The 24,536-nt window shown below is 40.5% G+C and overlaps 1 protein-coding gene across 4 annotated transcripts in view; it reads left to right on the forward strand.

Moving 5' to 3' along the window:
* The window catches only part of FGGY (FGGY carbohydrate kinase domain containing), a 130,080-nt gene that overhangs the window by 61,411 nt on the left and 44,133 nt on the right, over nucleotides 1-24,536 (forward strand). For all 4 annotated transcript variants that reach the window (XM_027649328.1, XM_027649329.1, XM_027649330.1 and 1 more), the window contains one exon: nucleotides 3,899-4,002. In XM_027649328.1, the coding sequence (XP_027505129.1) occupies nucleotides 3,899-4,002 (104 nt within the window). The remainder of the gene's footprint in view (nucleotides 1-3,898; nucleotides 4,003-24,536) is intronic.

A 24,536-nucleotide genomic window follows, 5' to 3' on the forward strand; every position in this document is an offset into this window, starting at 1 on the left:
TTAAGTCACATTTGTTCTTCTAGAAGCTGGAGTCTGGAACTTTTAAAATGTTTAAATCCCTTCACTTTGCTTCTGATCACTGTTTCTGATGAGGTTTAGTAATCATGCAGATTGCTTTTCTTACCACCTCGGAGGGATTAGATATAGATCTAATATCTATGTGCAAAAAGGAGGACTGAACTTTAGTGTCATAGTTGTAGATGTGTTGTGCCCCTACTGTTGTGACTGACTTAAAAATCTTTCGTGTCAATTATTATCCCAACTGCATAAAAATGTGTTTAACTGTGTGCCTTGGCAGTTCTGTGTTCTTGGAAAAGGATGTCATAATAAACTGACCTGAAATAATGAACTTGCTGCAAAACTGGGTTGTCACAGAGCACCTGAAAATGTGGCAGTGGAGGGACCTTGTTTAATTGGCATCATGATGTGAGTACTGGATCCAGAGCACAGAAAGTTTCATGTGTTGAAATCAGTTAATTGAATTTAAAGAAGAATAGAGAGCAACTGTCCGTTCTTTTTTTTATAGACTTCTGTAAAGAAACTCTGACATTAGAAATACATAACTACTGACAGCCCTCAGAGAAGGGCTTCAGTGGATTGAGACAGTCTGCTTATGCTAGTCCTGTTTATCCAAATATGTTTTCCCAGATGGCGCCACAAACATGAGCAGACTACTGAAATGATTGCCAGGGGAAGGAAAACACAACATCCAGGTTGTTGTTAGAGAGGGAGAGGGGAATCACAGAGGGAAGAGTCAGGAAGGCAGTGGTGATCACATGATAGCTCTACAGTCTGGGACAAGAGGAAGATTGAAGATGGAACTCATCCTTGAGTCTGGGAAGGATCATAAGTAGGTAGGGGAACTAGTAGAAAAGACAGAAAAAATGAAAAGATTTTGATAACAGAAGTGACAACAGGAGAAAAAGGAGAACTGTAGAGTGCAAATGTATGTAAAGAGAATAAACAGTGTGGCTGCACATCTGAAATGCTGAATATAAATCCTTCATCCCTAGCTGTTGATAACAAGAAATTTAAATATTTTTCAAGTCGAGTTTTACCTGCACTGTGTAGAATACAGAGCTGAAATTCCTGAAGGTAAAGCAGAAATGCAAAAAGTAGAAGAAACATAATATAATGAGGAAATTAAACTGTTCTGGTTAAAAGACACCAAGGATGGCAATGCACTAAATCATATTAATCTTTTAATAATGATTAAAAGAGCACAGAAGAAAAGAGAGAAGAGATATTTGAAACAGTGAAGTAAAATGTGAAAATATTAGAAATAAATATATCTTGTAGTTGATGTAAAACATATATTTAGGAAAGGCACTGGTATATGTTTTAGTTCTTAACCCTTCTGTGTTCTGTATTGAAATACTGAGGTTTACAATTTGTTGGAAGGATACGACCTGTAGAGTAGTAGGCAATAGGTTAGTCTGGGGGATAACAACATCCAGTGGGTGTCATTCTTCTTATTTGTGAACACATTCTGCTGTTTTTTTTAAAAATAGTTTGTAACAGCAGAGTAATGAAAAGGGCTCTTTGGCGTCCTACAGGCTAAACCAGAATGACATGATGGACATCTTGTCTTCGGTGTTAATAATTTTTGATGTAGTTCACATCTACTTTTGGCTGGCTATAAAGTGCAATTTTGTTGGGCAGACTTCAGTTCCTAAAGTTTATAAAGGCTTCACAGTTTTGAGTAAAATAAGGTACAGATAAAGAATTATTTAGTATTTGTGTTTGTGGAGGTCATGTGTGACTCCTGAATTGGTCCATCTGATACCTTTTATGGAAAAGTAAAAATCCAAGAGCTGAGTAGTTATGCCTTACATTTTGATGTACTGTACCAATTTAAAAGTGTAGAGATAAAAATGTGAGTATGGGAGGCCAGGCTTTGGGACTGGCCTTATAAAAGCACTGTTTACATTATACCTTTTCAAAAGACATCAGCATTGTTTCAACAAAAGTAGATAATTTATTATACAGTATCTAAAATACCTGTATAATCCAGAAGTGCACATGCTAAACATTGCCTGCTTTCCTAAAAATCTCACTTATGTTTTGTGGGGTGCACAGATTTCTCGTTCTTAGTGTCTCTTAAGATACTTCAAAAGATGTTGAGTCGCCCCTGGACTATGAAAAATTCCGACCAAGTTAGAGGTGAAAGTGACTTATAACAGCAATTATATTATTTTTAGCTAATAAAATATCAAAGCCTTAATTGTTATGAGAATGTTCTGGACTCATTTGCTCTCTGACTTCAATTAATCATGAATAGGAAGACTCTTGTGACTCTAAACACTAGTACAGCTACCCTCAGAAACTCCAAAAAGGCCCAGAACACCTGTTTTGCAGAATGTATATTTTCTTAGTGATTAAAAAATATCTAAACATGGAGTCCTTAATTTTGTATTTTTTATGAAAATGCATTTATGACATGTGTTAACAATTCAGTTTCATATATTTGGTCCCTCTCAAGTGTGAACAATATTTTTAGCTCCTTTAGAAATTCTAATATAGTGTTGCTTAGTACAGGAAATTGCCTTGTAGACAACTCTATCCAAAATTCCTAATATGAACTCATATATGTCATGTTGGAGCAGTGAAAAATAAAACATATGAGGTAGAAGCCTTACTTTTAGCTTTCTCTTGTTCCTGACTCTCTGCCTGACAGCTGTGCAACCACATAATTAAAAGATAAAGGGGCATAAGGACAGATTATGATTCCTATGATTATTGAAGACTGTAAAATTTTAGCCCCTTAATTTTCTGATTATTTAGATGATTTCCAACCATGATAATACCAGGATAACCGTGGCACTCAAAGTAAGACAAACTCCAAAAGAATGTTGCAGTGGTGAACTAAACAAGAAGGTGTTAATGAAATGTAGGATATGAACCAGCCACAGCACTTGGCATCCTTCACAGTGTCCAGCAAGTGCTTTCATGATCCTTCTACAGTGAGGGGAAAGGGTTTTTTTTGGCAGGATTGGCAAACTAGTATCCAAACTGAGCATTGCAGATGCAAGTGCAGATGCAACGAGCGGTCTGGTGACCAGTTTGCCAGTTGAAAAGTGATATTCAAGACGAAAAAAGACAACTAAGAGAATGTTACTTGTTGGACTGCTGCATTTTGCTGAGTGCAGCACAATGTGGTGCAAGAATGCAGCCTGGGAGAGGAGGAGGAGAGGGCAGGATTCCCACTGTAACCTCCCATGGAGTGAATCAAGCAGGATGTGATGTGTTCTGAGGCTTGGCCATAGGTTTTCTTGGCACCTCTCTGGCATCTCCTGGGTGTATTTTCTGCTACAGCCTGATTGTTGCTGAGTTTGTCCTCTGTTCTGTCCTGTTCTGCATGCAGAGGCTCCTCAAAGCCAAGCTCAGTTCCTCTAAGGGAAGGAATAATCTCCCTTCAGATGGTTCTGACACGGAGAGAAGAGCAGCAGCAGTGAAGACAACAAAGCTGGCAGCCTTCCAGTCTCCTGCCAAGTTACCCCTTTCTCCAACTCATCCTCTGACAAAACACATCATCTGGGATGTGCATGATAAACTGTGAACAAATAAACACATCTGCAGCCTGCCATTACAGCAGGGCCCTCTTTACTCTGCATGTCAGTGTGCTACCTAAGAGAATATAGTCAGGTTATAGGCAAAATAACACTGAAAAATCGTGATGATAAACATGAACATAGAAGAAATCATCTTGTGTCCTTGTATCTGGAATAAAAATTTTAATCTGATGGATAAAATAATTTTCTTTATTGACTAAGTAGACTTTCTTGATTTGTGGCAGTTGTGTCAGATTATTTAGCAATCATCTGTGTGCAGAAGAGCTCTGTTTGGTGAGGGGTGGCTTGTTCTTCTTTAAAAGAGAACTTTAATTTTATTTTAATAGGAGTAATTGGAGCAGATGTGAAAGGACATAACCTGCCATGTGAGAACCAGCCGATTACATCCCGAGTTGCAATGATCTGTGGAACATCTTCGTGCCACATGGGGGTAGGTTGTGTGTCCTAATTTGTACAGAATATACTAACTTATGTTTTTGAAGGGAAAAGTGACCTTTGTCCTTCTCACCCAGTTCCTTTCCCTTGAATTTTTTCTGGTAACTCTATCTTTTTCTTCAGATATTAATTATAAATTACCGTGCATTTGCTATTAGGCAAGAACTTTAATAGTAGTAGAAATCAATACTGAAAAATGACATGGAAAGTAAAAACCACGATGCCAGAGTGGCTTAAAGAGCAGCCTGAAATCTGAGCCAAAGACTCTGAGCCTGAGTTATCTGTGACAAGCCTGTCACTAATGTGTTGCAGAATAGTGACTTTGGAGAAAGAGTGCACGTCTTCAGTCACAGCCCTTCTCCCCCACCTCTTCCCTGAATCAATATAAATCCTTCTTCCTCTGAAAATTGCCATGATGTATAGAATTATGATACTTATCATGACTAAAAAGAAGGAAAACCCCCAATAAGCAATTTTCACGTTGCTAATTTTTCTCAGTGAATTAATACAAAAGCTTTCTCTGAGATTGCAATTAAAATTTAGTGTCTACTTTTGAAATTTATACCGTTTTAAAATGTATGAGTCTAAGAGCATTCCATTTAGATAAGTACCCCTTTCTGCCACATTTTTTATTTAAAACTCATTTTGGTCTTAAATTTAGACTGATTATAACTTGGATTTTTCCAAAAGGAGCAAATGGCACGGGGAGTGCTAGAGGTGTTAGAGAGGACTAACATGCTTCATGGAGAAAGCGGCAGGAGAGACAAAGAAAGGAGGCTGATAATAAAACATCAGGCTTAACAGTAAGTTAAGTTGTCTCTGTAGTGACAGCGTGAACCCGTGGTTATCTTGAGCATGAATAAATGGTGATCTTGTCACATGGATTGTCGTTCTGCAAAGCATTTTAGCACATGATTGAATTTAAAGACGTGAATAATCCCACTATTGTGAAGCAGAGCATTGAACAAGAGCTTAAATCCTGTAGGCAAACTGGAATATATTTGGGGTCCTTCCTAAGCAAAAGTTTCAAACCTCAAACTCCATCACTTTTGACTTGCTCTGTCTCTGAAAAATTCCACTGGTACCTCTGTGTCTGTCACAGGGCAGGTGGGGCACCTGCAGGTACCAGTCCTGGGGGAAGGAGTCACCCTTTGAGCCTGCCACTACTTTCATTATTTCTAGGTTTTTTGCTGGAGGTTTCTGCCCTTTCAGTAGAAGCTGTTTGAGTGAACTCTTCCTAACCTGTTTCATTTAGCTGAGTTAGTTTAAATTGTTAAAATTAGTTGAGTTAATAGAGACATAATACTGGACTGAAATGAGCTGAGGAGCTCGCAGACAGTTTCCCCCAAAGGTCTAAGGGCAGCCTTGAGTAGCTGGCAATGGGCCACCTGGCTCCAGCTTATTCCTTTAGTACAACCAGCCCTGTAGGAGCACATGTATGTGGCTATTTATTAATTTTTAATATTTGTATATCAGTAAGTTCTAACTAGACCCAGTTCACAAGTATAGATTATTTTGCTTCCCAGACTAGAGCATGGCATGTCAGCATTGACACTTCCACAGCACTTTTTGTGTGCGTACTCCACAACCATGAGAGATGTGGCTCCATTAAATATGCTAGTAGAACAAAAGGGACTTGAGAAAGTCCATGTCAATGTTCTGTCATTAAAGCAACCCGAAGTCAAACACAGACTGCACAAGGTAGAACCTTTTAAGGCTCTTAATCACTTCAATGCAAACCTGGGAATAGATGCTTGTGCAGTTTTTGGCTAGATTTAAGTGGATCTTTATTTAAATGTAACTACTCAGCATTTTATAATCATTTCCTTAACTGCCTTCCTTCACTCATCTGCACAGAGGTATAACAATCTGTAGCCAGCAGACAATAAGTAAGTTCTAAACTTCTCTGGATTCAATCTGTGAAAGGATTTTGGTTTACTGTTCTTTTATCTATTACCTGCACAGGCTGCATGAAGTGAATGTACAGCACACAGAGCAGTTGTATTTGTGTTTTAATGAGACCTATATGCAGCTGCATTTGGCTGAAATTAGCTGTTCCTTTTTTTAATTAGGGCTATAAAATGAAAGTATATTATACTTGTGTTTTGATAGAAATATATATTTTCTCTCTCTGTGTGCACCAGGGGACCCTCAGGGCTACAGAGATTAATCATCGAGTTTAATTTAATGCAGTGGGAGAGAGACCTGTGTGGTCAGGCGGGCACTAAAAAGTGCCTTTGATGTGCCTCAGGTGCACTGAGCCCCAGTGAACCAGCAACAATAATACCTTTGTGAGATGATCAGAGAGGAGAGAGGGAGAAAATGGCCTGTGTGGAAACTCAAGGCCGTCCTTTGTTGTGGTTCTGGCAAACGAAGGAGCCAACTGTCAGGAGAAATTCAGCAAACAGAAAGCAGGGAGAAAGTATGGCTGGATTTCTTTCAAGGGACCGTAACAGGAAACTGTTCAAAATCATCTGCTATGCCTTTCTTTTCCCCCCCTTCCTCCTTTTTTGTGAGGCAGTGGTACTACTGTTGGGGTGTGTGTGTTGCTACAGTAGTTCCATTCTCTACACCAAATACTCCATGAGTCACAGGAGCAGGTATTGCTTGAACACAGCATTTACTTTAAACTTTGAGAGAAACTACTCTTTGACCCAGTTTTCATTACCTCCAGGACTCTAGAGATCTTAAACAAAAGACTTTACTAACCATACCTTTGATATTTTAGAAAGTACAAATGTGGAACCTAATTTTACTCATGGCTATAATAGTTTAATTTGTGGTACAACTACCATTTTTAAGTGAGGATACGCTTTTGGAATTAACCACTGACAGTTTGGGGTAATCACACACACACACACACGAAGAATTTTGTGTTTCTTTGAGATACTTGAATAGCTCATGAAAGCAGCAAAATGCATGTTGTAATTAGGTTACTGATCCCAGTCCAGGTCTGAGTTGTTAGTTGCTCAAAATCACTGCCACCTCAGGGCTCATCATTATCCGTGAGGAAAAAGGAACGAAAAGATGGTCTGCTGAATATTTTTGGACAGTTATTCGTTTTACATGATTCTCTGCTGCCTCCCTTGCCCTAGCAAAAGTCATGGACAGAATTTGCATGTGGAATGGCAAGTAAGCTGTCCTTGCGCTTGTGAAGGATTGTCCCTTGGTTTTGGGCTGGGATTCATCCCTCTGGGTTTGATCCATGGGTATTCCACTCCAGTGATGGACACTCACAGATGACCTTTCCAAGTGGCCTGCTTCCATCATGCTTTGCAGACAGGGTCTCTGGGCTCCAGCACCCACACTTAGCTTTGGAACTTTTTAGCCTTTCCCTGTGTAGCCATAGTGACTGCACAAAATGTGTGAGTAGTTTTTCCCAGCAAAATAGCAGCAGGTTCGAGGCCCTGAAATAGGAGCTCACATGTCACTCCTAACTCATAGTTTGCAAGGGTCTAAGAGACATGCCCTAACTTCTGGGAATAAGGTAATTGCTTTCCCTAGAAGCCTGCCTTACTGCCAGTGTCCTAGGGTTTTATGGGGTGTTTTCAATGTTTCAAAAATTTTTTTTTCTTCTGAAACCTTGATGTGATTAGGAGGATTTCAGGCTCAGGTATCTGTATTCCCATATCCCAGCCCTGAATGCAGGCGTGTTTGCCCTTTTGCAGATGTGTAAGACCACCAAGAATTGAGTTTACTCTCAGATGCAAGTTAGCAAAAGCTGAAAAGTAACAGGGACAAGCAGTGTGACAGGGGACTTGGACACAGAAATTTTCCAGTATTCCTTGTGGCAAGTAAACTGGCAGTACTGCTGCTTCTGTCAGGTTTTAAACCAAAAGAGGGTTGATTTAGACTAGATTTTAGGAAGAAATTTTTTACAGTGAGAGTGATGAGGCCCTGGCACAGGTTGCCCAGAGAAGCTGTGGCTGTCCCATCCCTGGAAGGCCCCCCAAGGCCAGGTTGGACGGGGCTTGGAGCAACCTGGGCTAGTGGAAGGTGTCCCTGTCCATAGCAGGCAGCGGAACAAGATGGCCCCTTAAAGGTCCCTTCCAACCCAGACTGGGACCTTCATGAGGGACAAGGAGAATGTGCACACAGAGCTGCAGGATCCAGACATATCAAAGAAGAGAAAACTGGGATCTTCTTCTGCAACACCCCATCTTCTCTTTTGTTTCTATTTTGTGGTGAATCTCAGTTAGAGATCAGTGTTCTGCTTTGTACTTGTCCCAGAACAGTTGTAGCACCATGAAAATATTTGTTGTTCTTACTCTAAAACCTTTTGTGATTCACAGCTGAAGGAATTAGCAGTAGCATCTTCCGATGGGAACATTGTCTGGCCTATTTTCAGCTTACTGAGGTGGGGGGGCGGTGTCTGAATTTGATGGTATTTTGAGTCCCAAATACAGAAGGTTTGTGCTACTTCCTATCCAGAGTCTCTGATATTTTTTTCTGTCTTCATCTGGGGATGTGCTCTGTGTTCTTCTTCCGTCATTCCTTCTTTATCAGCTCTCAACACTTCTTTTTGGGGATTAACAGGGAACCTTTTCAAGTTTAGGTGTAGTCTCTTTTGCATCTGTTTTTGTTACTTCTCTAACTCTTGACATTGGGAATGGACTCACCTGGCTTGGTGCACAGTTCTTTTTTCCCCAGGTGATATTGTATATGTGGTTTGAAGTGTATAATTTAGTCATTTTTTAAATTGGAGAGGGATGAGTAATTTATCTGCTATCTTTTTAGATTTACTGTATGTTCTAAAAGACAGAGCAACTACACAAATAGCAAAATGGGCAGATCATTTTACTGTCCAAGTGTTTACTATTTATAATTTCAGGAAGAATATCCCATACTCTCTTTCACTAAGCCTGACCAGTCTTTGAGTGCTTTTTGCTAAAGGAACTTCAGCCCATTTTGCGTATTCTAAATTTGTTCATTTGATTCTCGTGATGACTGGCAAACACAATAGAGCTTCTTTGCTCCACAATATCCGCCTGAGCTGCCAGCTTTGTTCACACAAATAGAGTGTAAAGCACGTTTCCACCCCCAAAGCATGCACAGTACGTGTCCTTTGCAGTACATCCTGGAGAGGAGACTGCAGAGACATGCTGGCTCAAAGTGTTCTCAGAGCCTGATCTCTAATCTCGGTGGGAGCCAGACCAGCAAGTGCATTCAGTGTATTTTGGCTCTGATACGAGAGTCTCCTCTTCAGAACATGCCACGTTGTTAAAGCAGCAGACTTTGAGTAATCACTGCACAGGGACTCCTCAGCTGCTGGAAATCATCTGTGATGAGAGGAAAGCTTGCAGGGGCTAAGTGGGCTGGTAGTTGCTTTGCCAGCTCCGTTCGATCCAGTGGGATGGCACCGGGCAGTGTGTGTTTGGAGAGCGGGTCGGAGCACTCCAGCCTCGCACGCCTCCCTCCCGCAGGACACGCATCCCTCACACGAACGTGCAGTCTCCGGGGGGACAGGGCCAGCAGCCCAGGGCAGCACATCCCGGTGCCAACTGGCTGTGACCCAGGGCTTAGCAGAGGCAGCAATTTGTCCTTCTCCTGACCAGGGGAAAGAGGCTGGATTTGGGAGGGTCAGGCGAGGAGGGAGGAGGGGGGGGAATGCAGGAGGGAAAAAATAAAAACAAAAGCAAACCTAGTGAAGCTGGGGCAGCCTGGGTGTGTTTGTGAAATGATCTGTGTGAGCTTTAGGAAATTGATAAGTGCTTGCCCTCTTGATTTTTTAATATTCTTGTGTTCTGTAAGGCCTATTCTGCACGTGAGTCACAGAGCCAGTGCCTTTCGAAGGGGAGAAATGACTGTCTTAGGAACCTCTCCCTCGCTCTGTCCTCGTTCAGTTGAGTCCTGCTCTCTTCTATATTGTGTTTGGCAGCAGTCACAGTGCTGACTTCCCAGCTAATGAAGATGTTTTACATTGAGGGACGGCTGCATGAAATGAAAACCACACTGACTTCACGACTCTTGTTGCAGGTTCTTAGTGTACACAGATTTAGCCTTATGAAGAAAAGGTCACAGAGCCTATTTAGATGCCTTTTCAGCTCATGGCCTTAGAAGGGTTATATATCCATAAAATTGCCACCTTCTTTTACTTGTCCCTCAAAGAACTCCTCCACACCCTTTTTTTAATGAAACTGTCTCGTTCCATGTTCTTGCATCCTCAGTTTCAAAAAGAAACAAACACAACTGTAATATCCCCTTTGCTGGCATTAATTTGCCCTTGTATGCTTTGCTTGCTTTGTTTTGTTTTTAAAAGGCAAGAAGTAAAATATTTTTGCTAGCAGGGCATATAAAAGATTGTTGCTTTTCTGACCTCCTTATTATATTAATAAAAGCTAGGAAGACTTCAGTAGTGGTGGGAGATCATGTGCAGGCAGCCTCCAAAACCCAAAGCACTTACTTGCAGAACTAGTAAACCACAAAGCTTAAGATCTTGAAATGTAAATAGGAAGTTGGAGAGTTTACATTAGAGCCAGCAGTGGTGAGTCTGTACAATGTTTATTTCTGCTTGCCTCCCAGCCTTTCCTAAAGCTTGGCAGAGATGAAAGGGAGGCTTTCTCAGCGAGTTATTAAAAGTTTTTGTTATGAGCAAGATTCCTTTGTTCCTGGCCTGACATAATTCAAAGCTCAGGTATGTCTTGGTGACAGGGAGAATGGGATGTTCCTATTTAGTGCGTGCCTGTTCAGAGACATCAAAGATTTGCACCCCAGTGCTCTCCTGGTAATCAACCTGTGCAGGGCAATGTATGTGAAAGCAATTTAATCTCTATTGTACGTAAACTAGATAAAGCTTAGTAACGTTCCCAGAAAACTGTACATCCAACTCCCCTTCCCTTTTGTGAACAGATCGTTTGGGTTCAAAGACTCAAAGGATAGATGTGGACAGAGGGAATGCTTTGGAAAATACTCTGCTTGGAGTCTCCATGAAGGCTGAGTTTCCAGAGACGTCTCACTGGCATCAGTGAAAACACTTGCTTTGAAAATTCCAACACACTGTGGTTACCTGCAAACTGCCCCATGTGACACAGAGCCATGGATTAGGGTGTCAGATTTAGGATACTGAGGCTTTACAATACTTACCCAGAGAAGTTGTGGCTGCCCCATCCCTGGAAGTGTCCAAGACCAGAGTGGACGGGGCTTGGAGCAACCTGGGATAGTGGAAGGTATCCCTGCCCATGGCAGGGGGTGGCGATGAGCTTAAATCTCCCTTGCAACTCAAATCATTCCAGAATTCCATGTTTTTATGATTCTTTCTGCAGTGTCTTCTCTTTGGTGGTCTTGGGGTTTTTTGCAACAGTGAAGGGGTAAGACAGTAGGAATGTTCTTCCAGTTTTGTTAGATGGTAGACTGAGGCACTTCATAGTTAAGTATGATTTTAATTATCATTCCTTTAATTGCTGCTTTTACAAACTGCCCTATCCAGTGCTTTGGGAGTGTATGACAGCTGGAAATGTTGACTTGTATATGTGTATTTCCTTTGTGTTCTGAAGTGACACCATTTGCACACCACAGACAAGAGTATATTGCACTATATGTTAAACAATGTGGAAACCAGAGATCTGTTTTCTGCCTCCGTGAATTTTCTATTGTTTTTGATACAAACACAATGGATATAAAGCCTTATGTTGGGCTTTTTCCAGGACTGTTAACAGGGCTCTTCTCCTGTTCCTCACTCCCTTCCCTGTGTTTTGCCTTAGAAAGACTGAGAAAGGGAGACTGAGCTTTTCACATACTTATGTTGTCACTACTAAGATTTATCTGGTCTGTCTGCTGGAAGTTTTGGGCTGCCTAATTTGGGCCTCTCTGCTTAAAGTAGTGTGGCATTGAAGGTTACCTGTTAGCAGATCTAGCCCTTGAGTCTGGCACCTTGCACCTTTATATCCTAACTGTAACAGCTGAATATTTTAGTAGTGTTTGGGGGATTTTGCTGCTTCTGTTGTAGGAAGGAGTTGTATTCTGGATTATGTGATTCTGTGGAAGTTACAAATTTGTCTTCCTTCATTAATCTTCACATAACAGCATCACTCCGTTGTAGGGGACAGGACAAAGCAACTAAATTTTGGTTTGTTGTCAATATATCAATATTCCCATTTTTGTTCAGGAAAGTCCAGCAGCAGCGGCGGCCTTTCATTGTAACAGAAGATTTTTTGTTTTCCTTTTCTGTATTCTTCAAAGTGATGGTATCAGATCTGACAGGTACAACACTCTTATCAAGTCTGCAGATAACCAAATCTGATCACTCTCTAGACCCAGGAGGATGTATTAGCCTGAAGCCCAAAATCTTGAGCAAACACAAGTGTCTTCCTGGAGTGTTCTGTTCCAAGGAGAGCTGGATAGGAGATTTTTCTCAGATCACAAGCATAGATATGTATAATGAATGACCCTTCCAGATTCTTTGTCTATCTTGGACTTTGGAGTAGGCATGAATTTATCGAACAGCCTGTTTGCTCTCTGTTGTTCTCATGGTGAACAAAAAGGAACCAATATGTGCTCCTTTTCTTACAATAACTGTAAAATAATAACTAAAATATAAATGAAATAGGGTATGATAAGGGATTTCTTGGTTATTTGTTAGGTTTCTTCTGGGCCTTGAAACAACTGAATGGAATTTTCAAGGGAATACAGTAATTGTATAAAACCCAAGAATTTTCTATTAGATTTAAATTTTTCGAATTAGCCATATTTGCAATGAGGAGTGTGAAAATTTGGGTCAAAATCCCAGATATTGTTCAGTGAGCTGGTTTGCTGTATGAGTCTGTCAGATTATTGCCTCTCCTTAGTTTACCCACTTGCAATATGAGCACAAAACTGAAGCTGTGCACACAGGCATTTTCTAACGGAAGGGGGGCTATGAGAGTGCTGGGTATTAAGGGCTTCATGGTCCAAGGGGTTATAGATGCAATGGTATTTACTCTTCTTAACAGCACCAGTTCCCCCAGTCAGGCAAATTTCTTCAGTATGTAGGCTTTATGCCTCCCACTGAGACCTTTTTTCCCCCTCCATTTCCACTTGTATTCATCATCTCATGAATCAGTAGTTCTTCATCTAAGTTTCTTGTTGCTGTTCCAGCTGTGCATGGGAGAAGATCTTGGATGGGCCACGTTTCATTAGGGAGAAACTAAATCTCTCCTCATATAATCATTCTGGAAGCAAAATGGGGAGCAGCATTAAGTGCTGCTTCTCTCCTAGTGTCAGCTGGGAATCACAGTTTGTGCTGAGTTCATTGTTTATAGCTGTGGGTGAAGGCCTGAGGTCCCCTCTCACTGTTTACTCTGTCCTTGGGAGTTTGTCTCAGTAAGTAAGGGCTGAATAAACACGGGGTAAGGTTCTCAGGATTTACCCATTTAGTTATTCAAATGTTTAAAAATATGTTTAAAATAGTGTGTGAACACATATCCCATACAATGTAAATCTGCTTCCAAGCTCAGGGGTACTGCAGAAGATTTATTGAACCTGGAGGTGATACTATTGTTGATAGTGGCCTTCACTGATATAGAAGGAACACTTAGCTAATGGTGAAAAAGGAAAATAAATCTCTAAAATGAACTGTATTATGTGATAAATAAATAAGAAAGTCCTTAAGGTACATGGGAAGGGCATCCAGAGTAGATAAATACACCCGACCTCGTTTGAAAAGAATTTGATTCTCTTTAATATTTCCCACTGAGTTAGGTAAGAACTGCAGGTTTGGAAGAATAATTCTCCCCGCCAAAAAAATAAGTTTAGGGATAATACCTATATGCAACCCCCCCTCGAATCTCCTGTTCCACCTCTGAGATTTCTTTCCCACAGCTTGTATCTTCATGAGCTTTTTGGGAAAAGGTCAGTGCTGGAAAGCTCTTCTGGAAACCCCCTGAACTGTACTGGCCCAGCATGTCCCACTCTTCTTTTCCAGAAGAAAGGGCTGGGCTTTCCTTGGACTGCACAGTTTGGATGGGGGTCTTGGTGGGGTTTTCTTAAATATCATTTGGAGCAGGAGGTTTTTTTTGCTATTTGTGACACAGCTGTTCCATGAGCACAGTTCCCAACCTTCCAGGTTGGGATGAGGTCTCCCTGGTCTCCTAAAACGGGATAGTGCTGCAAGTAGTACCCGAGGTGTGTTTTTTTAGAAACCAGAACTGAAGTTAAAGGGTTGTGAGCTAAAGGAATAATTCTGAGACACTTAAAAAATTCCAATGTTCATTTAAGACTTACATTGATCTGCAAGTTGTCACTATAGTAAATTCATTTTCTAATGCAAAAATCGAGCTTTTTACTGAGACATAGGTAATGTTCTTGAAAATGGGATTTGTTTGCAATCTCAGTCACTTTTGAAGACTTGGTTGGTTGAAAGTAAGAACAGAAATTTGCTTGAACTTCATCTCACTGGAGGATTGGAGGACATTTTGAGGAAGAATTACTGTATGTTTACTGTGTTCCTATGATCTTCCCTAAGCCACCTGTTCCTGCCCACTGTTAACAGGTTAGTGGGCTTCATGGATCTTTGGGTTTTGATTTTATTTTTTAAACTTGAGGAAAGTTAGTTTTTATTGTGATGAGCTTTAAGGGATTTAATTTACCGTAGCAGCCAAATTGTAGTGTTATAAAGCACATATTTAAAATGGCCTGCAGTTAGTTGTCTGGGCTGGAAGATTTATAATCTTCACATAAACTGGCATTTTGTGACAGTGAATATCTATCATTGTAGGAGAAGTAAAAATAAATGGGTGGTGTAAATTGTAGCTCATTTGAGGCCCTGTATCCCCTGTGAGCTATTGTTCTGAGAGGCACAGAAGGAACTGCTGTGAGTCATGGAGCAGCACTGCTGGAGAAGGGGACACAGCAGCATCTCACTAAGGACACAAGTAGAAGCCGTGGTGTAACCAGACAACCTCTCAGTCCATTTATCAAACCACTTGTAGTGCCCATTTCAAGGAAGGCGACACAGTAAATATGAGAAAAAAGGTTATTCTGTGTATCTGTATCCAGACATTTCACTAAATAAACCAATAAAATAAATCAATGCAGGACTGCTGGTGCTTAAGTGCTTAGCAAAAAGCATCTGAATCCATCACGAATGTGGGTGCTTTTTTCCTGGTTTGGATCCTGAAAACAACTTAACAGATTAAAAGGTCTTTTTTTACCAAGTTATATAAGAAACCTTGACCTTTGGGAATACAAAGAAAAGGACGATCTGCTACTGTGTGTCTGTTGTGTACTTTCCCAAGCTGAAACATAAATATGCTTAGTGCTAATGGATTCTGATAAAAAGCAGAAGTAAATGTATGGGAACATTCAAGCTTGGAACAGTCAAAATTCATTGAGTGTAAGGGTTTTGTTTCAAAGCTGAGCATTCAGTCAGGATCCCTGATAAGGCATTGGAAGTTTTTGCATCTCTTATTTAGACAGATGGAAATGATGGACACTGAATGAGTCTGGAATAATTACCCCAGAATTCATTCTTATTTAACTTCTTCCAGAGCTGAAACTCACACGTTGTCCCAGGCTTAGTTCCAAATTTGCTTCCTGGAACAAACACAGGAGGTTAAACTCATATACAAGGAACGTAAACTTAACAGGAGTGCAGATTTTCTGTTGAGGACAGTAGTGTTGTTCTTTTCTGTGTCTGGGGACAGCAAACCCAGGGAGAGTTCCAGAGGCAGATGCTATGCTTAGACTTCTCTCTCTTCCCATTGTGACCTCCTGGAGACCCATCCTATAAATGTCTCTGACTAATCTGACACCACTCTCTAGACCCTCCTGGCCTCTCCCTCTACCAGTTCAGAACCTGTTTGACCCACTTGCTCCAGCCGCTCCCTGGGGACGGTTCCCTGTTCTTTGGTTCAGTGTCTCAGCCATCTGACAGTGCCTCGTAAAACCCTTCATTCTACAAAACAAACAGCATCATTTTTCTACAAAGAAAACAAGTAAGCCTATCCCTGACACCTTTTAATTTATTATAATTTTTAGAAGATCATCTGTTGGACCCCAGGCAGCCTCCTCAGCCCAGGGGTCTCAGGTGTATTTTTCTACCACCATAGTCTTTTTCCCAGTTCCTCGATTAGAAGGATCAATCTTACTGCTCACATTTTTTGTTCATTGGTTTCAGTTCTACCTCAACAGTGCTCAGGGCTTGCCTCTTTATGACAGGAGTCTCAGGATCCAGCTTTCCAAGATGGTGGAGCTCCCTCACCCCAAGCTGCTGTTCTCTTCCATCACGTGTGAGGTTCGTGACCCTGATTCATAGATATGACTCAGGGTTTTTTGATGCCTCATGGGTGGATTATACCCACATGAAATGGAAACCTGAGAGTCTGCTGCCCACAGGGGTTCAATCAAGTCATCACTCATGGTCAGGAGATCACTGGCAAAAGATCTTGTAGAAGGTTGAGAAGTTTGTGTCTATTCCACAATATTGATTTTTATAATTCCCCTTTTTAATTGTTCACCTCAAAGTGCCCTGGTAGGGTGGTTATTTAATATTCCTGATACAGGTATCATTAAGCCCTGCTCCTCTTATAGCTTGTGCTTTTAAGTGGCCAACTTCCAACCACTCACGTCCCATTACAGCTTTCATCTTTTGCACACAGCAGCCAAATTTCAGAAAAGAACTGGAGCAGGAGTTGAGGAACACGTTGTTCAGATATGGCCCTCTCAACCTCTGTGGCCAGAGTGCTCCTGGATAAAGATAAGGTGAGGTGGCTGAGAGGTGCATCACCTACAACCTTTCTTTGCACCTTTATTCCAAGGTGCATCATCTGCTTTTGAACAGTGGGTCATGCATCACATATTTGATATCTCACAACTCTTTCCTTGTGGCAAGGGGAGAGATAATGAGAATACAGGTTATAGCTGTCTTTTATGAAAAAATACCTGGAGGGAGAGGTCTCTGTGTACAGCAGGGAGAAGATTTGATGAGAAGGAGGTACAAGGACATTGCTGGCAGCCTTGTGGGAGTTTGGTGGCTACTGTTGTACATGGTTTGGATTTCAGCACCATTTTTGAACTAGAGCACTCACTCTTTGATCTCTCCTTATGAGGAGAAAGTTAATTGGGAAGGTTTAATGCTGCCCTAAATGCTGTGAGCCAAAGACTTTCTTATCATTGAGTTTCCATGCCTCGATGAGGTAGGCAAAATATAATGAAAATAAAATATATATTCACCTTATTTGTTTAATCATGCCTGAAGTTTTCTTCTCTCTGTCTGTCTCTCATTTTACTAAAATCTTTTCCTGGCTGAAAAAGAAATCTATAAAAATACATTTTTTTGGCAGAGAAATGATATTTTATTAACATCTCAGTTTTAAAATAGATAATAGTAAGGCAAAAAAATGAAGAGCATTTTGCTTCCAGTATAATTTAAATTTTTTCCTGTTTTTATTCTCTGCTTCAGAATTTGGAGTTTTGAGTGCAAAGGGAGGAAGTAAAAAGTTTTCAGTAGGAAAGGTAGGTACCAGTCTTGCTCTCTATTTTCTCCTAGGGAAAATGGCAGGATTTTATGATGTGAAAAAGATTGTTCTATTTAAAACATGTATCAGTTGTCCAGCTTTGCTGGCTAATGTTTGAAGCTGATACCACTGCAAGCTTCCTTCATAAGGTCGGTATTAGAAAAAAAAGTAAAAGTAGAATTTTAAAATCCTGTTGTATGATCAAGTAATAGGAGCAGAGGCAGATGAAGAAATTAACTGAGTAATCTATAGTGTGTATTTGCACGGTGTCAGCAGCTCGGAGCAGCACTCCTGGCCTTGGTTTCCTGTGGAATGTGCGAGGTCCCTGGGATCCGTCACACGATACACCACAGAAGGATGATGAGTAGAGGTGGTTTTGCTGGGCAACTGTCCTCTTAGTTTTGCCCATAATAATTTATTCATGTGGCTGTACCCTGAGACGTCCTAATACCAAACATACCTTGGGCTGAAAATTGATGCAGCACGTTGAAAAAAAGCATAAAATACCCACAGGCAGCTGAGATGAAGAGGCTGGACCTGGCTGCTGTCAGAAAATGGGCCTCCATGCAGAGGTGTAGGGGGGGTCTGTGCTCTGTTTAAGGAGAATAGTGAGTTAGTTCAGCCCCACAGCACTCACTCATACAAGTGCAGCCTGTGACCTCTTCTTGCATTCACTGCTCTTGGCGAGAGTTTGATCTGTTACATTTTTAAAATACAGCTGAGTAAAACAGGGGTGTCTTTTTGCTAAATTTGATTTTTTTTGGTGCTGTTGTTACCAGTTTTAAACAACATTTTAATTGATGTGTTTTAACCGTTTTAAGATCTGGTATCCTCTGGGTGAAAGGGGAAACACCCAAACACTGCCTTATATTTCTGCTGGTGGATTAGTTTTAAAGCTCTAAATGTTTGAGTATGTGGTCATCTTCCTTAGTGAGGAGTATGTCTAGTCAAGTCATTCTTCTCCTTCTACTTCTCCTTCTCCTTCCCCTTCTCCTTCCCCTTCTCCTTCCCCTTCTCCTTCTCCTTCTTTTTGTCCTCCTCCTCCTCCTTCTCCTCCTCTTTTTCTTCCTCTTCTTCTTCCTTCTACCTTCTTCTCCTCTTCTTCTTCTCTTCTCTTGAGCTGTTGGGCCAAATAAATTTCTCTTTATACCAATTAATATAAACTAAATACAACTTGAATATCTAATGTTATTGTGAGTCAACCTATTCTTTTTTTAAAAATGGTAAGATTTAAACATTTTTCAAATACCTTTCCTTATTTAGCCTTGAATAAAAATCTCACCATGCGAATGTTTAATAAACTGAGTGAAGTTTTACTCAAATTAATTCTTGTTAGATATAAAGACAGTTTGTGCAGTATATAGTCCCAACACATAATTCACCTGAAATATTTTCAGAGATGAAGCAATCAGGTTGCCCTAGGAGTGTTGTTTCTTTACTGGGTATTAATCATGTACCTTGTTTGGTCTCTAGTTTGTAGACCAGTTAATGTTTTATGAAGAACTTAGAAAATTAGAAATAGTTCTGTGTGCGTGTAATTCGCAGTTTGCTGCCCTTCTCAGATGGGTTACTGTTTGCAATAAGGGGTAACAGTAGTCCCTAAGAACCCATTTGTGTCTCCTGGTTTTAGGTTGTACCTGAAAGTTTTGTCTGGGAAATAATGAACACAGGGGTTGCACTGGGATATGAGCTCCAAATCATCATCAGAAATTTCAGATACCAGTCTGCATTTGATGCATACTCTCTGTATGTTTCTAATTCTGGTAATTTTTACTTAAACCTGTTCCTGTGGTTGTGGCTGGTTTGATTTTTGCCAGACAAGTTTGTGATATTATCAATTTCAGAGTTAGCAGCAAAAATAAGAAGATCTTTGTTTCCATATTGTCACCCACCTCCTTTGTGGTGAGCTGCACTTGGCACCTTGCCGAGCTGAAATGTGCTAGGCTTGTGTTCTTAGTGCTGTTGTGGTGGGTAAATAAGCAATATCAATACAATTAGATTTTCTGGTTGTAAACTCTCCTCCAAGGCCCGTCATGCCAGTGGCCCCAGGTCCTGAGGACTCAGGAGGTACATGTGGCTCTGCCAGAGCTCCAGCCCTGCCAGCAGTCACCCTTCACACTCATCCCATGAGCCCAGAGCCAGTGAGGGGACACGGGGGACATAAAACATGGCAGTACTGCAGCCAACACAAAACAAACCAACTTGGGCAAAAAAATAATACTGAATACATGTTTCTGTTTCAACCTCCCTCCCACAGACCACTCTCTGGCCATAAGTTTATGCTCTGGGCAGTGCCCAGAATCCTTTGATTCTCTTGCATGATTGTTTCTGGTTTGGATGGTATCTGCCTTTCTATCTGCCTCTTTCAACCTTGTCTGGCTCCACGGTCAGAAATCTTATCTTGCAATATCTTGCAGTATCTTGTGCTGCAAAAATACTGCCTGATGGCTTTGAATATTGTGGTTTTGTTGTTGCACAACCTTGATCGACATAGTTGGAGAATTTTGTTGTGCTTTGATTCATTCTGTTGCCATTCTCAGAGCTACATGAGATTAACTAAGGTTTAAAAATTTTGCGGGTCTCTGTGGCATAGCCTTGGCAATAAATGATGGGAGGCATATTCAGCAAGGCATTTATGGAAGTGTTTTGTATCACATAAGCCTGAATTCTTCGACTGGATGTAAACAGGTTACCAAAACCATTCGTGGGCAGATGTGTTCAGGCAGAACCCCGAAGTTCATGTTCTGTCTCTGTGTTGTTGCCACTCAAGTAAATTCCATGCTTCCAGTGGGATAAAGTGAGCTCTGTGCAAACATTTTTGTGGCCTAGTCTTAATATCATTGCAGAGTAAATCTGTCACCGTGGATGGCTCAGGGGATGCCAGCCTGTCACGTGGAGCAGAGCTGGGTGACTTGCCACCACAAGCTGTGCAGTTGCATAGCAAACCCATGATGGCCAGGGACCTGAGCTTAAAATATAAGCAAATAAATTGCTGGTAGTGGATGACCTATAGGAATTGGAATATTAATAAATTTTAATTTCCTTTGTTTTCTGAAGTACATTTCTTGTGTTCCAAGACCTTGTTTTCTTAAATACATTTTGCATCAGGCTAAAACTGGGATGCTGTTATGTGTTTAACATGTAATTACTGCTAATAATAAGCATATTTTAAGAAGTTGACTATGTGCACCATAGGTTTAATGTAGAGAATTGCCTCCAGAGTTAGAGGGAAGCTTAGTTTTAAACCCATTTAGTGCTTGAGGAATCATGCCAGGATGGCAATTTTAGAGTAGGCATCAGTTCTCTGAAAACACAATTTCATGCCCCAACTCCACCCCGTTAATATAAATGCCACCAGCAAGTGCTGTTATTAAATCACACATTCAGTAGCTATTACTGTGACCTAAGTTTGAACCAGAAACCCAGAAATGAAACATTCTTGGGTTTCCCTTTGAGTGCTGGTTTTTTTTTTTATGAATCTCTTTCATTCTTTGTCAGAGAGTTGGGGTCGAGGAGCTATATAAGACCCATCTGTCAGCAAAAGCAAAATGATACAGTTTTCTTAATACAGGATTTTATGCATCGATGTAAAGTCCCTGACCTGAATGAATGTCAGTATTCTCAATCCACAGTCAGTCAGAAACTTTGAAAGTTAAAAGTCAGCAGAGAAGTTAATGAAAGTATTTGACTTGTCACTGATCAAAGTGCCGAACTGTAAAGGGCATTTATTAGTTGGTGACTGATACGGTGCTTTTCCTTGTTTCTTTCCCTGCTCTCCATTAATATCTTAGATCTTTTCTTCATACCTGTCTTAGCCTAACAAAAGCAGCTGTTATTTTGAATTTCTGGCTATAGAAGCTGATAAGTGAGGTGATTTTCAAACAAATTTTCTGACCTAGCTTCTTGTTAGCAAATGGTTACTCTAAAAAAGTTGTGACAGTAGAATGAAGGTTTAATTTTGCTTTCATGTGAGTGTAATTCAAGAAGAGTTCAGCAGAAATCTGATTTTCTGTCTCTGTAAGTAAATAGAAAATCTGATAGTGATACCAGAATGCTGCCAGATCTCAGAGACACAATATTGGAAAGCAGAAATGAAAATGGCACAACATGGATATACCTTGGTAATATAAAGATTTACTTTTCAGGTAATAGCAAGTTCTCTGTCAGTGTTACTGAAGAAGTTTGTCTAAGCCTACACCAGCAACAGATGGTGTCAACTAAGGAAGAAAATTCTGCTGAAATTCATGATTCCACAAACCTGCTCTCGCCAGTGTGGTGTGTTTTATTTTATCTTGTCTCTGATTGCCGTAACATTTACATAAAACTGAGGAGGAAACACAAGCATGTGCCTGATCATTATGGCTAGTCTGGCAAAACAAAGCTAAGTAAAATAAATCTCCCACTGCCACTTGCTCATTTTATGGGATGGCTGGATGCCTGGGAGATGCTCCTCTGAAGGTCTGTGTTCTGTTCTGTCCTTGAACCAAATGATAGTCCTAAAAGCCGAACTTACTTTGGATAGAAGGCACTGGTTCCCCTGATTCACTTACATGAGCTTTGAGTTAGCCTGTCCTGCTTTTTTTTCTATGACTTTAATAATAGAAGTGAATTTTTTTGCCTCTTTTTTTTTTTTCTGAGGGGAGAGGCAAGTGGGAAAGACTAATAAATTGAATACATTACAGATCTCATATTAGTGTCATTTAAGCAGGTCTTCTCATACTTTAGCCTAGTTCTATGCAGCTTTATGTATTTTAAAGACATTTTTTATTTCTGTGGGCTGCCAGATGTACTGCTGATACCTTCTGATCTGAGGTAGTTTGACACTGATTTTCCTAGCACACGCCAGGGTTCAAATCTGGTCTGTAACCCATCCAAATGATCTATTCATAACAAAAAGTGCCTTCTGGCACTTGCACCACAGCTGAATATTGTTAAACTGAATTCATCATTTCATTTGTTTCTGATTGCTCTATAATGTTTACATATCTTACATATTAGTATGATCTTTTATAAAGCACATGCCGAGGTTAAACCCTCCCAGACAGAACTTTATTTCCCTTCTTCTCCCTTTCAGAAGGTGTTCAACTCTTTTTCCCTTCAAATGAGCAGGAATCTTGGAAATGCTTAGTGCTCATTTCATCTGAAATGATGGGGCTGAACAAGTAGGAATGTGCGTGTTGGAGAGACATGGAAAGGTGACATTTTCTTGCACAAAAGGGATTCTTTCCCATCGACAGACAGAGTAACTGTGAGGTGGAATAGCATGGCTGAGTATAATCCTTGGGTAAGTTGGCATCATCACACGTAGGGGCAACAGTCTCGGTGTGAACATGTTCAACTGAAATATTTATAGATGCAGCTTATGACTCAAAGTGTGAATAAGTTCAGCTTCTCATCTCCAGTCTTCTAATTCCTGCTTCATTGTTGGGCAGAGATCATTCTCAGGTCTAGCAGAGGAAATCCTCCCTGTGTTCAGTTTCGCTCTATGTAAAAGATAATAAACATTAACATGGCTTGCAATAGGAGTGTGTCACAGAAGGAATTTCAGTTAAATGGAAGGCAGAAAATCTGAGGCTCCTTTTGAATTTGTATGTTAACTTCCATAGGAGGATGACATCTCTTATTTGCTTTTAAAATAAAAATCAATTCCCCATAAATCTAAAACACATGTTGTTTTTCTTAAGCTCATTAAAGGGGAAAAAAATGGCATTGATCCTCCTATATCATCATGAGAATGTCTGAAGGCAATTGAAAGCTATAAAAGAGACATGGTATTAGTGTAACAAAAATAACCCCGAATCTGGCAAATTGTGCTTTTCTTCTGGGTTCTGTGGCAAACTTTGTACTTTTACTCCAACCTTACACTTATGTCTAGTCATGTGTTTTGGTGGGATTGGGTGGGATGTATACTCAAACAGAATATGGACCTTTTATTATGAAAATACAAATGCCAGCTGCTGCATGGCTTGAAAGACCATCCAAATATTTCAAGAAAGGGAAATGGAAACAATTTGTTATTTTTTATGCATAGAGCTATGGAAGGATGTTACTTCTTAAAGACTGTGTGTCTGTTTTGGGGAGAATGTTATTCCCAATTTTTGCTTTCCACGTGCATCAAAACCCAGACTCTGAAAAATGTGAATTAACTGAGAGGAGGAGATAGGAGATCTGATGGTGCCCTATCATCAAATAATGCATGATAGCCAAGGTTCTTTTATTCCAGTTAAAAGTTCCCACAGCAACAAAACTGATAACCAAGTACCCCACTGCCTCTATCCATCAGCGTGGCAATTCCCAGTTCCCTTGTTTGCTCTGTTCATGTGTTGAAAGTTTGCTGGAATGTGAACAGACGGTACTTAGTAGTAAGCTGATAGGAAGGTCTCACTGTAATTTGAGAGGAGCCAGCATGGAAATATCCTGTCCTGGCATATTCCTGTGGGTGCCCAAAGTACTAGAGCAGAAGTACTAGCTGCAGAGAGAATTTGGTCTTTTAATGAATCTAAACCTTTTGGTGTTATCAGATGTAGATGACAACTTTGTAAATTGAGGACCGATGATAGAAAAAAGGTGTGGTTTCTGTTTTTATTTTATAAAATATATTGTCCTTCTTGATGTTTAGACTTTCTCCTGACTTCACAAAGCATCTTTATGCTTTCAGTGCCCTTTGGCTATTTGTTTTTTCAGGCTACACAGCAGTTGGATTTTAAGCTTGATCCATTTGGTGTAACTAGATTTTTCCTTCAGTGAGCTACAGAACACTGCAAAGTTTGCTGCATCAAAAAATTTCTGAGATAAGACTTCAAAATCCCAGGCCCCTTTTACCCTAAATGTTTCTTGTCACCTGTAGAGACACATGCTGTGTCCACAGCTATAGGATGGGGAGGAGACAGGATGTTCGGGTTCTCCCCACGCTTCCATCACCAGTTTGGAGCAGATGCTGACATGGTGTGTTCTCAGTAAGGTCAGTGATGTGGAATAGGTCTAAAAATCAGCTTAGTTTAGGATTTGCTTTTTCTTGCACTTCATTTTCATATTGAAATTGTAAAAGAAGCCTTGTCCCGTTGAGGTGATGAAAACTCAAAGCTGTATTAATTTGTAG

The sequence above is a fragment of the Corapipo altera genome, unplaced genomic scaffold (assembly GCF_003945725.1).
Source record: "Corapipo altera isolate COAL_440 unplaced genomic scaffold, ASM394572v1 112, whole genome shotgun sequence".
Classification (NCBI taxonomy): Eukaryota; Metazoa; Chordata; class Aves; order Passeriformes; family Pipridae; genus Corapipo; species Corapipo altera.